The 12,977-nt window shown below is 40.7% G+C and overlaps 1 protein-coding gene across 1 annotated transcript in view; it reads left to right on the top strand.

Annotated features, from left to right (window-relative positions):
- The first annotated feature begins 4,012 nt into the window (after positions 1-4,012).
- Positions 4,013-12,977, top strand: part of LOC104387609 (spindlin-Z-like) — a 28,556-nt gene continuing 19,591 nt past the window's right edge. The window contains exon 1 of the mRNA XM_009996383.1: positions 4,013-4,064. Coding sequence (XP_009994685.1) covers positions 4,013-4,064 — 52 coding nt within the window. The remainder of the gene's footprint in view (positions 4,065-12,977) is intronic.

Genomic DNA, 12,977 nt, shown 5'->3' on the forward strand with positions numbered 1-12,977 from the left:
CCAGAAGGCCTACATGTTGGTCACTCTAAAAGCAGTAACAGACTTGCTGAGAAGGTGCCGGCCTGTAGTTAGCATCAGGGGGAGTGTATAGCCTGAATTTGCAGTTTTATGTGTAAGAGATGTGAGCAACACATGCTGTTAACCTCCCTGTTCTTCCAATCTGTGATCCTGAAAGGTAAGCCTCTGTAAGTGTTTTTCATTCTGTGTTCATGGATAGTAAAATTCATGTATGCTATTCAGGAGTGAAGTATTTGTGATTTTGGTGCTATTAGCATTAATTATCACAATGATGATTTTGTGCTACTAAAATCCCTCTTCCATTGATAACAGGGTCATGAAACTTTCAAGTGCAGTAAATAACATTTTGCTGTGTGTTGCAGTGAACTGCATGCAATTTGGTGGAAAAATAAGCATAGAAGTTAACTGAAAAGAAAGTTAGAAAATTATTTTAGGTGGCTACACATATTTTTGAGTTAAAAGCTCATAAATAAGTTTTGGTGTTCCTAAACAACTAAGTTTGTGGCAGGGGGTTAAGCTGGTTTACAATCAAAGTTGCAGTACATGTGCATGAAGGTTTCTTCCTCCTTTTGCCTTTATACCACAAAAATAATTTTTTAACAAAGCTTTTTTTGTTCTGTCTTGGTATTATCTGTCTCCCTACCCTGGTAGTATGATTGTACTATTCTTATTAATTTAAAACTGATATGATTCACGATTTGTAGGGTTTGTGTTTTTAGTCTAAGACTTAAACTTTTGTGAAACACTCTAATAATTAGAACACTATTGGGCAGAGCAATAATCTAATTTCCAAATTGTTTTTTGGGTTTTTTTGTAAGTGTACTGGTATGTAGGAGGGTTTGTAGAAACAGATGAGCAAGGCACCTAGTCTGGTGACTAAGTTGCAGCTGATGACAAGCCAAAAGATTTTTTTTCTTACTTGTTTTATTTGTCATATAAAGAGTTTAAGATATTTGCATGATGCCATTATGTGTTATGTCATTAATCATATTTAAGAATCCTAGGTATAATGAATTTTGGTTTATTTTTAATCAATCATGATTTAAGTTACTATGTTTTAAAAGTCAAGATGTTCTCAAAGTACTTAAGTTTAGTTTCAGAAATGCAGGTTTTATCCGTCATATCTTCATAACTGTCATTGTGAAACTGAAATGCAAATTGAATTCAGAATGCCAGTTTTAGGAGAACTCATTTTTCTTACTTTCAGGGAAAATACTGAGTTTAGATTTTGGAAAAGTGACAGTTACTGGTCTGCTTTCTGGAAAATGAGTTTGAAGTTCAGAATCAGGTTTTGACTTCAGTAGCCTTGTGTCTTCACGTTCAGAGAGTTCAGTGAACCTTCAGAGGGTGGTAGCAAATGAACTGAGACTTCAAAAAGATTAGGATGTAATTTTTATTTTTTTAGAGGTATGACCTCAAATTTGTGGCATACCACTGACTGGGGACATGCCATAAAAAAGTTAAGTGGTAGAAAACCACAGCTGTTGCTGTGTTTTAGTTTTCTTTATGAACATAGCTATTTAACACCGGGGAAATTAAAATCTCTATATAGTACATAAGTTTTTGCCATGAATTGGAAATCTTGGGAGGAAGGAAATACGTACTAGGTACAGGTGGTACAAAATAGTTACACCTTACTGAATAACAGGTCAGCGGCTTACTGCAAAAAGGTATGTTAAGTTTCTAAACCTGAAGAATTGTCATGGTCCTTGGGTGGGCAGGGGGCTGGGATTATGGTTTCCTGTCATTTGCTGGTTTTGGGTTTTGTTTTTCTGTGTTTTTAGAAAGTAGAATAAGGTAATCGACTAGATTATAGTTGATTCTCAACTGATAGCTATTCTGGAGGAAAAAAATATTATTTCTCTTGTATGCTATTGCAGTGCATGAGAGTGAATATGGTAATACATCACAGCAGTGCTCTGAATTCGGAATTTGTTTTCATAATCAGTGATGCTTCTGTAGAGATGCATTTTAATATGTAGAAACTAACAGTTCTTACGCTGTTTTGAGTAGTTAAGCAAGCTAATTGCTTCCTGTTGCATCTTCAAGTACTTTTTTAGAGTTTACTGTTGTTGCCCTGGTATTATCATTCACCATTGTTGTGTATGCACTGACAGATTTCAGAAAGAGATGAAGTGTGGAAAAACTACTAAATTGCTTTAAATCAATTGCTAACTTCACAAATTGTTACAGATTCCTGACTGTGAATGTCTGAGTTAGCTCTTCTAAACATGTTATGGATCTTTCAAAAAAACCTGCTGATTACTGAATATTTGTCTTCTTATTGCTGATATTCTTAATGAGTATTCCTTTGTGTTGCTCTTATGTTCAAGGAAGCTAATGGATGCTATTCATGGAAAAACTGACAAGTGTCAAATGCATTTATCTGCATAACATTATCTGCGTAACAGTTATACAATACCTCAAGGCTTTTATGTTTCCTTGTTTGATAAGTCACAAGTATAAGGTACAATTTTTCCTTTAGCTGGGTCACTGGTTACTAGAATTTCCCAGTTTTTTAACCCCTGTATGAAAATTGACAGCAGGTTCCAAAACTGAAGTAAATGAGAGAAGACCAGCACTGACCAACAGATTGCAGAGAACGTGATTGCAACAATAACATTCCCTAGGGAAATGAGGCTAACAAGATGATATGATCTCACTTACCTTAGCTGTGTGCAGCACTGAAATAGTGGGTTTGTCTGGATATGTGGTCCGTGTCCAAAAATATCAGTCTGAAATAATTTAACTTGTAACTCTTCAGATTTTCAGGTGATCACGTTTCTGTAACTAAATCCTGAAAAGGACTTTTTAAAGTTACCTTTATCTTCATCACGTAGAAGAACGTGATAACTATGAGTTATAGGAATCTTGAAGAGTTCAGGTGCAGAGAATTACCAAAATCTTCTGCAGATCATGCACCAATTACTTACTCAACAAGTTGATGACTTGAGCAGTCATTGCAGTGGTATTAGTGTTTTTGATACCTTTTACATGCTTGATTTTTAACTTCAGTGAAGCAAAGTTACTCTGTGGGTGTTTTATTTCTAATAAATGGAAATAATTGATTTATGGTTTATCTCTGGGTAAGGCAGTACAGTTTCTTCTAAACTAGAACTAATTCTTCCCTTTACTAGTCTCAATGGCTTTCCTTGCTGCGGTGAGCGAGAGTCAGACACACAATACTCATAGAGTTATGGTGAATGCTCTACTTTATTGTTAGGTACATCGGTATATATCGGCTTGTTACAAAGATCATTACGTCTTCAATATGCAAACTGATTGGTTAGTAAATGCTGATCACGCTCACGCGTTATGACAAGCTACTACTTGGATACTTCTTCTGCTGATCCTGCATCTTGCTGAATATGCATCTTCTTTGTAGTCTTTGTGGCATCAGCATCTCTAATTAGGTCCTGTTTGAGTTCCTGCTTTGTATTCTGCTGTCCTTTAAATGTTACAAACTTCCTCTAATTTGTTACTAAAATGTCCCTTTCTCCTGTTCCCTGCACGTACAGCTGTAGTATTTTTCCATGTCCATTACTGTACAGAAACTTATCCACATTTCCTTTCTGTATACAGTTGACTTTAATGTGATACAGAATTAGCAGAAGAATTAGCAGCTCTTATATTTGTTTTCTGTGTTCTTGTGTATATGCCCTCTGTTGTATGGTTTCAGAGTGACAGAACATGAAGGAACTTACTGTGTAGTATAAAAAAAAAAATTAAAGAGAAAAAAAAGATTTTTCTCTTACCAAAGTTAATTAATACTGATCTTAAGTACGACTCAAATTGAGTTATACTTTGCCTGTTTTATTTTTCAGACTACTGTAATTGTGCATCTTCTACATTTGAGGAAGGACAAATTAATGATTGAATGGTGGATTAATAAATAGCTGTCTTCTTCCAAAAGTAAGAAGATAACCTGGGAGTTGGGAAGAAGTTGATTTTCACCCTAGTCCAGCAGCTTTGCTGCTCACTTAAACACAGATGAATGAAGACCCCATTTGGAAAGTCACCAGGTCAGCGGTCCAGAGCTGATGCAGGTGAGGAGTTTTTTTCTGGGTGGTCTTGTTTGGTTTTAGTGGGTCAAAAGTGGTCTTTTTTTATAGATCTGTTTAATGTGTGTCAATGGTTTTATGAAGGTGGTATCATTCCTGTCTTAAAAGAATATTTATTTTTGTTACAGAAGCTGATTAATTTAAAATATATACCTAAATTTAATTCAGCAATACAGATGAACATATAAGGAGTGTTTAATATAGTCTGTAATACCTAAATTGTATTAGAACAGTAAGCCACATTAAGTTCTAAAAAGGAACAAAATCAATATTGTAGAACGACATTGTCATATTAAGGGGAGAATGTCTCCTGTTCATCTCAGAAGTACTGGAACCTAAACAGAAATTTATTCACCATGTATTTGTAAGTTAGAGTGAAACTAATGGTTTTATTGAAACTGATCATGTAGTAATTTTGTAAAAGAGTAATTGTAAAAGAATCCCTTCAAAAGTACAAAAATGCAAATACTGTTGTTACTGTGTGTGCCGTCCAAACTGAAGTGGGTTTGTCAAAGTTTTTTAAAGCTATTATTACTATTACTCTGAGAAATGCAAATACAAGTGGACATCCTCTTATGACTAGCTTATTCAAAAGTTTTGCAGCTTAAAAGACTAATGAATCTTAGTCAGTTTTGTGTGCTCGGTAGTAAGGATTATCAGCAGTGATGCAAGAAAAGCATCAAGTGACCAAGGAAGAATTGTTCTGTAAGTTGATACTTGGCCTTGTATAAATTAAGCTAGACTCTGCTTCAGCATGGACTGGTGTGGAACAGGGAGTAGAGTTTATAATTTGCAAATTAGGAATTCTACGAAGCAGCAGTTTGAGGGTGAAAAGGTTATAGATTATGTTCATTCTTCTGTTCAATTAGTTGCTTTTTAGTTGAACTTCTTTAGGTAAACTGTTTCATGTATTTAATATTTTTTTCACAGAATCACGGAATATTAGGGGTTGGGAGGGACCTCCCAAGGTCATTGAGTCTAACCCCTCTGCAGAGCAGGACCAGAAAAAACCAACCTATGGCAGATCACTTAGTCATCCGGACAGGTCTTTACAGTCTCCAGAGAAGGAGAAGCCACAGTCTCTCTGGGCAGCCTGTTACAGTGCTCTGTCACGCTTACAGTAAAGAAGTTCTTCCTCATATTGAGGTGTAACTTCCTGTGTTATAGTTAGCATCCATTGCCCTTTGTCCTATCACAGGGCACTACTGAAGAGATTGGCCCTTCCTTCTTGACACCCACCCTTCAGATACTTATATAAATTAATAAGTTCCCCTCTCAGTCTTCTCTTCTACCAACTTAACAGCCCCAGGTCTCTAGTTTTATCTCAGTAGGTGTTCCAGTCCCTTAAACATCCTTGTAGCCCACCGTTGGACTTTCAAGTAAATCCCTGTCCCCCTTGAACTGGGGAGCCCAGAACTGCACCCAGTACTCCAAGTGTGGTCTCATCAGGGCAGAGTAGAGGAGGAGGATGACCTCTCTTGACCTGCTGGACACACTTTTCTTAATGTACTCCAGGATACCAGTTCGTCTTCTTGGCCACAAATGCACATTGCTGTCCCACGGCTAACTGGTTGTTCACCAGGACTCCAAGGTCCTCCTCTACGGAACTGCGTTCCAGCAGGTCAGCTCCTAATCTATACTGGTGCATGTAGTTGTTCCTTCACAGGTGCAGGACTCTACACTTTCTCTTGTTGAACCTCATTAGATTCTTTGCCCAGCTCTCCAACCTGTCTAAGTCCTGCTCCGCACACCCTTCCTGTGAGTCAGCAATCCTCCCAGTTTTGTATAATCAGCAAACGTGCTAATGGTACACTCTGTCCCCTCCTCGATGTTGTTGATGAAGGGGCTGCAGAGGACTGGACCCAGCACTGATTTCTAGTTACAGGTCTCCAGCTGGACTCTGCATCATTGAACACGAGTCTCTGGCCTCTATTGCTTAACCAGTTGTTAATCCATCTCATCGTCCATTCTTGTACCCCACACTTACCGAGCTTGCTTACAAGGATGGTTATGAGAGACAGTGTCAAAAACCTTGCTACGGTCAAGGTAGGTGACATCCACTGGTCTCCCTGCATCTATCCATTCAGTCGCACCATCATAGGCGGCTATAAGATTAGTCAACTAGGATTTCCCCTTAGTCCATTTTGATATTTTCAAATACTCATCCAATTTACTGAGAACTGAAGCAACTGATACAAGAAAAATCTGTGAAACTCCTTGGAAATTTTCAAAACTGTTTACTTGTGGTTAGCTTACATTAAAGTTAATTTACTGTCAGTCATTTGAAATGTCTACTCATTTCAAAGGTGAGTCTGTGGAGTACTGAGGCCTGAATAATAGGCCCTAAACGAAAGTTGACCTCTAGATGAACTTCACAACCCAGCAATAGGTCTAATATGCATAGTATTGATTGCAATATGCAATAGTATTACTATTTAGGTAGTAAAGTATCCATGAGCCAGCAATGTGCCCTTGCCACTAAGAGGGCCAAAGGAATACTGGGGTGCATAAAGAGGAGTGTGGCTAGTAAGTCAAGAGAGGTCATTTCCCCCCTCTATTCTGCCCTGGTGAGGCTGTATCTGGTACACTGCATCCAGTTCTGGGCTCCTCAGTTCATGAAGAACTACTAGAGACAGTACAGTGAAGGTCAACAAAGGTGATAGGGTGATTGGAGCATCTCCCTTATAAGGAAAGGCTGAGAGAGCTGGTACTGTTTAGCCTGGAGAAGGGGACCGTATTAACATCTGTAAGTATCTAAAGGGTGGGTGTAAGGAGGATGGAGACAAACTCTTTTCAGTAGTTTCCAGTGATGGGAGGAGGGGCAATGGGCACAAGCTGGAACATGGGAAGTTCCATCTAAACATGAGGAAAAATGTCTTTACTGTGAGAGTGACAGAGCACTGGAACAGGCTGCCCAGGGAGGTTCTGGAGTTTCCTTCTCTGGAGATACTCAAAACCCACCTGGATGCAGTCCTGTGTCATGTGTTCCAGGTGATCCTGCTTTAGCACAAGGGTTGGACTGGATGATCTCAAGAGGTCCCTTCCAATGCCAGCTATGCTGTGATTCTATGATTTCCTACAGACCACTTAATTACAAGTTACTGAAACCTTGCATTTAATATCTTTAATTTTAAAATCCAGCATGATTCATATACTGCATGTTTTAAGAGACTGCATGTAGTGATTGCTTATTGGATCAAATCCTTTACTGCTCAGGACAGTGTCATCTGTGGAAAAGGTGCACAAAGGAGAGAAATGTATGTTTAACTGACCAGCTTTGAATTCCTCCATGAGCCCTGGCCCATCTTTGGGGGAATCCAACAGGGAGGGTGACACCAGATGTTGCCGCACTTTAAATTTTGAAAGTTGTTTACTCAACTATATAAAAGCTGAAACCTCTTGCAGCAAACTTGGAGACCTCACCTACAAGTGGACTTCCCAATTGCCAGGACAAGTTAAGCAAATCCTCACTGCAACCAGGCTCCCCAGCAACTGCAGATCTGCATAATGTAACATATTATGGTACAGTAATACAAATTAAGACAGTAACATGCGTTAAGACAAATGCATGCAGCATGGACAGCAAACGAGGAGCTGGAAGCAATTGAGGAGCTGGGAGCAATTGTGCAGCAGGAAAACTGTATTTTAGCCATCACAGAAACATAGTGGGACAAGTCATGTGACTGAAGTGCTGCAATCAATGGTTACAAGCTCTTCAGAAGGGATAGGGAAGGAAGGACAGGTAGTAGGGTGGCCCTGTATGTTAGGGACTGCTATGAATCCCTAGAACTTAATGATAGCAACAACAGGGTTGAGTATTTATGGGTAAGAATCAGGTGGAAGGACAACAAAGCAGATGTCTTGATGGGAGCTATGGGCCACCCAACCAGGTTAAAGAGAAAAAGTATTTTGTAGACAGAGAAATCTCAATTGCTGGCCCTTGTCCTTGTTGGGGACTTCAACGTCCCAAATACCAGCTGGAAACATAACACAGCAGAGAGGGAACAGTCCCTAAGGTTACTAGAGTGTATAGAGGGTAACTTCTTGATGGAGCTGGTGAGAAAGACAACTATGGATGGTGCCCTGCTGGACCTGCTGTTTGTCAACAGAGATGGGCTTGCAGAGGTGTCACGGTTTGATGAACCGAACCAGTGGACACGTGACTATTAGTTTACATGAGCCCACCCCAAACTGGGACCAGTGTAGATGTTCTGGGTATCAAAAGTATTATAGTTCCACCACTTACTGCCTCCCTGTGCCGAAAGTAAAATCTGAAACCATTATTTGTTTTAACGAAGTTAACCACGGTTTATTTAAATGGGCAGGAACACACAAGAACATTCAGGATAGATTAATGGAATCCCTTTAATTTTATTAAAGTTGAGGAATCAATGAGAATTCAACCCACTTCCAATTGGAGAGATTAACTTCAAATGTGAGAACACAAACTAGAAATATAACAGTACCGAATAGAGGGATTGGTTACTGTGCCCGCCGCTGATCCCAGTCGGGAAGACGCCATGCGTATGTGTGAGAGGCCGGATGGATTTCCCGGGGTAGGAAATCTCAGAATTTCGGCGTGGATTCCGGCGTCTGCAGGGAGCCTCAGGGAGCTGCGGGGCACAGCGACGACAAGCGGCTGCGGCTGGTACAGCTGGGTGGTTCTGGCGCGACTAAGGATGTCACTAGGGTGCGCGGCTGCACGTGGCGGCTGGGGCGCGCCGGCGACTCTGGTGTGGAGAAGGCTGTTTCAGCGGTGTTGTCCGGGTTTGAGAGCGCTGGGATTTGCAAGCACTGTGGTGCTGTAGGCGTTGCGGAGATGCAGTGTGAAGCTGGGTCCCAGGAGCTTCGTGGCGGCAGAGCGGGGCCTCTTTATCTTCAGCTTTATCTTCATCAGCTCTTAACAATAATGACCCGAGGCTTGGCTCTGTGCCAAGAACTACTTCGGTCCCTTGTGGGTCTTTTGAGTGACACTTCTTTTTGTGATTTGTTTTCCCATTGAGAGGTTCTGGGCAGCAAAGGAGCCACTGTATACCAGATCTCTGGGAAATAAGAAGTCACACTTCAGAAATCTTCTGCCCGCTGCCTGTGTAGCTCTTTGGTGGTCTTCTGCTGCTCCTCTACCAGTTGGACAAACTGCACCACAAGCAGGCTGTAGCCCTTTATTTATACTTCCCTCCTGAGTCTCTGATTGGTAGTTTTTTCAATCCTTTGTTTGCATACGTGCCAACCAATCATATAAGGGCATTTTCAGTCCCTCATGCCAACCAATCAGTTAAAGGCATTCTGATTCTCTTATCAATAAAGCTGTTTTCTCAAGTCCTGTCTGTCACTAGGTAGCTACATACCTGAGGAGCTTCTGTGACAGGCTTAGTTTAGTCCACTGTGTCTCTCTACTCAATCAACTGAGTTCACAAGAGATGTTATTTATTTATTATTAGTATGTCATCAACAGGAGGATGTGATGGTCAGAGGCTGTCTTGAGCAGAGTGACAGTGAAGTGTTTAATTTCTCTATTCTTAGATGAGTAAGGAGAAGGGTCAGCAGAACTGCCACCTTGTATGTCCGATGAGCAAACTTTGACTTATTTCAGAGACTGGGTGACAGAGTCCAGTGGGAGGCAGTCCTGAAGGGCACAGGAGTCCAGGAAGGCCGGACATTATTCAAGAAGGAAGTTTTAGGAGCACAGGAACAGGCCATTCCCCTATGCTAAAAGATGAGTTGGCAAGGAAGAAGGCTGGCCTGATTGAATAAAGATACCTAACTGCTACTCAGGGAAAAAAGAAGAGTGTCTGGGCTTTGGAAAAAGGGGCAGGCCACTCAGGATGACTATAAGGATGTAATGAGGTTGTGTAGCAAGAAAATCAGGAGGGCCAGATCCCATCTTGAAATCAGCCTGGCTGCAGCTGTCAAAGATCACAAAAAAGCTTCTATAAATATATCAATAACAAAAGGAGGACTAAGGAGAACCTCCATCTGTTATTGGATGCTGTAGAAAACATAGTGACCAGGCATAAGGAGAAGGCTGATGTACTTAACGCCTTCTTTGTCTTAATCTTGAGTAGCAGATCCAATTGTTCGCTGGGTATCCAGTCCTCTGAGCTGGAAGACAGGGATGGGGAGCAGTTTGAAGCCCCCGTAATCCAAGAGGACATGGTTAGTGACCTGCTGAAGGACACAGATATACACAAGTCTATGGGGCTGGATGGGATGCACCCAAAGGTGCTGAGACAGTTGGTAAGGCTGCTCACCAAGCCGCTTTCCATCAGTTATCAGCGTCCTGGCTGACCAGGTAGGTACCAAGAAATCAGATAGTGTGACGTCTGTATTTAAGAAGGAACAGAAGGATGATCCAGGAAATTACAGGCCTGTCAGTTTCACTTCAGTGCCTGGGTAGTTGTTGGAGCAGAGCATCCTGAGTGATATTATTCAGTGCTTGCAGGTAGCCAGGTGATTAGGTCCAGTCAGCGTGAGTTCACAAAAGGCAGGTCCTAGTTAACAAACGATCTCCTTTTATGACAGGGCAGCCTGCTTATTGGATGAGGGAAAAGCTGTGTGTTGTCTATCTTGACTTTAGTAAGGCATTTGACACCGTTTCCCATAGCATTATCCTAAGAGAAATTGTCTGGTAATGGCTTAGATGGGCATATGCTTTGCTGCATTAAAAACTGGTTGGATGGCTGGGCCCAAAGAGTTGTGGTCAATGGAGTTAAACCCAGTTGATGGCCAGTCACAAGTGGTGTTTCCCAGGGCTCAGTAGTGAGGCCTCTCCTGTTTAACTTCTTTATTAATTACCTAGACAAAGGGATATAGTCCACCCTTAATAGATTTCCAGATGACATGAAGCTGGGTTGAAGTGGTGATCTGCCTAAGGGTAGAGAGGCTTTACAAAGGTATCTAGACAGGCTTGATCGAGGGGTCACTGCCAAATGCATAAGTTCCAATAAGGCCAAATGTTGAGTCCTGCGCTTTGGCCTCAACAACCCCCAGCAGCGCTACAGGCTTGGGGAGGAGTGGCTGGAGAGCTGCCCAGCAACCTGGGGTTGTTGATTGACAGCCGGCTAAACATGAGCCAGCAGTGTGCCCAGATGGCTAAGAGGGGCAGGCAATGGCATCCGGGCCTGCATCAGGAATAGCGTGACCAGCAGGACCATGGAGATGCTCTTACTTCTGTACTCGGCACTGGTGAGGCTACATCTCAAGTACTGTGTGTAATTCTGGACCCCTCACTACAGAAAGGACATTGCATGTGTCAAAAGAAGGGCAATGAAGCTGATGAAGGGTTTGGAGCATATGTATTAGGAGGAGCAGCTGAGGGAGCTGGGGTTGTTTCGCCCAGAGAAAAGGAGGCTGAGAGGAGATCTTGTCGCTCTATACAGCTACCTGAAAGGAGGTTGTAAAGAGGTGGGGATCGGTCTGTTCAATGAAGTTGGAAGTGGTAGAACAAGAGGTAATGGCCTCAAGTTGTGCAAAGGGATGTTTCCATTGGATGTCAAGAAGAAATTCTTCAGTAAATGGGTTATTGGGCATTGAAAGAGACTACCCAGGGCAGTGGTGGTATCACCATCCCTGGAGATATGTGTTGTATAGATGTAGTACTTAGGGATATGGTTTAGTTAAGGACTTGTCAGCAGTAGGTTCACAGTTGGACTTGAAGGTCTTCAAGGTCTTTTCTAACCAAGCTAATGCTTGAAAATAGTGATATAGGGAAATCTTTCTTAGTCACTAAAGTTAACTTTACTTAGTAATGATTATGTGCATTACCCTGCCTATTCTCTTCGCTGCTTAAAACTAGAGTATAATAAGCTTATAGTTTTTTATTAAATTAATTACCTTATTTTTGTATTACCTTGAAATAGTAAAACAAGCCTGCTTTTTTTATTGGTGTCTGTATCCTTTCTGTTGACCCCATCAATTATCAAAACACTACCAAATATTTTAATACATTTTTTTTCAGAAAAGAGACCCAATGTAAAGTCTTAAATACTTAGTTCAGTGAGTTTTTGTTTTGCCAACTGATAAGCCATCGTTCCTCTTGACATTAGCAGAATACCTGTGGGAGCTGACTTGTATTTTTTAAGAGAAATGAAGGGGGAGCAGCCTTTCACCTGCATTAAGTTCAGTCATGTTGACTTCTAAGCATTAACTGAGCACTGTGCCCAAGTTCAAGGAATATAGACGCTACATTTTTAAGGCAACTGTTGGAAGGATTTTATCTAGCTACTTCAGTGTGACAAAACTAGAGTGCAGATTTGAAGTGCCATAATGTGGAACACATAGGAGTGATTATGTGGCTGGAATTTTTTTCTGAAAACCAAAAAAAGTTAAGATAAAACATTTTAGTTAAATAGGTTGAGAAGAAAATTTTGCTTCCTATTTTGACTTTCTTTTTAAAATTATATAATACATACACTTATTTTGAAGAGCCACATTTTACATTGTTTGTTTTAGTTTGTCCTATAACTGGCACTGTGCTGAACTGTCATTCAGATCAACACACTTCAGATGCTATTTTTGCTTTTTAATATTCCTGTACAACAGTTAAAATTTATTGTTATATTTTCTCACTGAAGTTTTTTTAATCTTAATCAAGACATCCAACTTATATTAATTTGATTAATGAAGTGTCACTATCATTTAAATACAACCTATTTACATACTTGGTCTGTCTCAACTCCTGGCATAGTTATGTCCTAGGCTTGGGTGTTGCCAGCTTTTGGCCTTTGGGTATTATATTATTGAGGAAGACAGGTTGCTTCTCATTCTGACCGTATTTTGGTGGCCTGAAGCTGGATAGATTTTACTGGGTTTTGTTGGTTCTTTTTTTTTTTTTGGTGGAGAGGAAGAGGAGATAAGGAACTATCTGCTGTTTATCTCTTGATCAGGGGTATGTCTTAG

The sequence above is a fragment of the Chaetura pelagica genome, unplaced genomic scaffold (assembly GCF_000747805.2).
Source record: "Chaetura pelagica isolate M959 unplaced genomic scaffold, ChaPel_1.0 scaffold144, whole genome shotgun sequence".
NCBI classification, from domain to species: Eukaryota; Metazoa; Chordata; class Aves; order Apodiformes; family Apodidae; genus Chaetura; species Chaetura pelagica.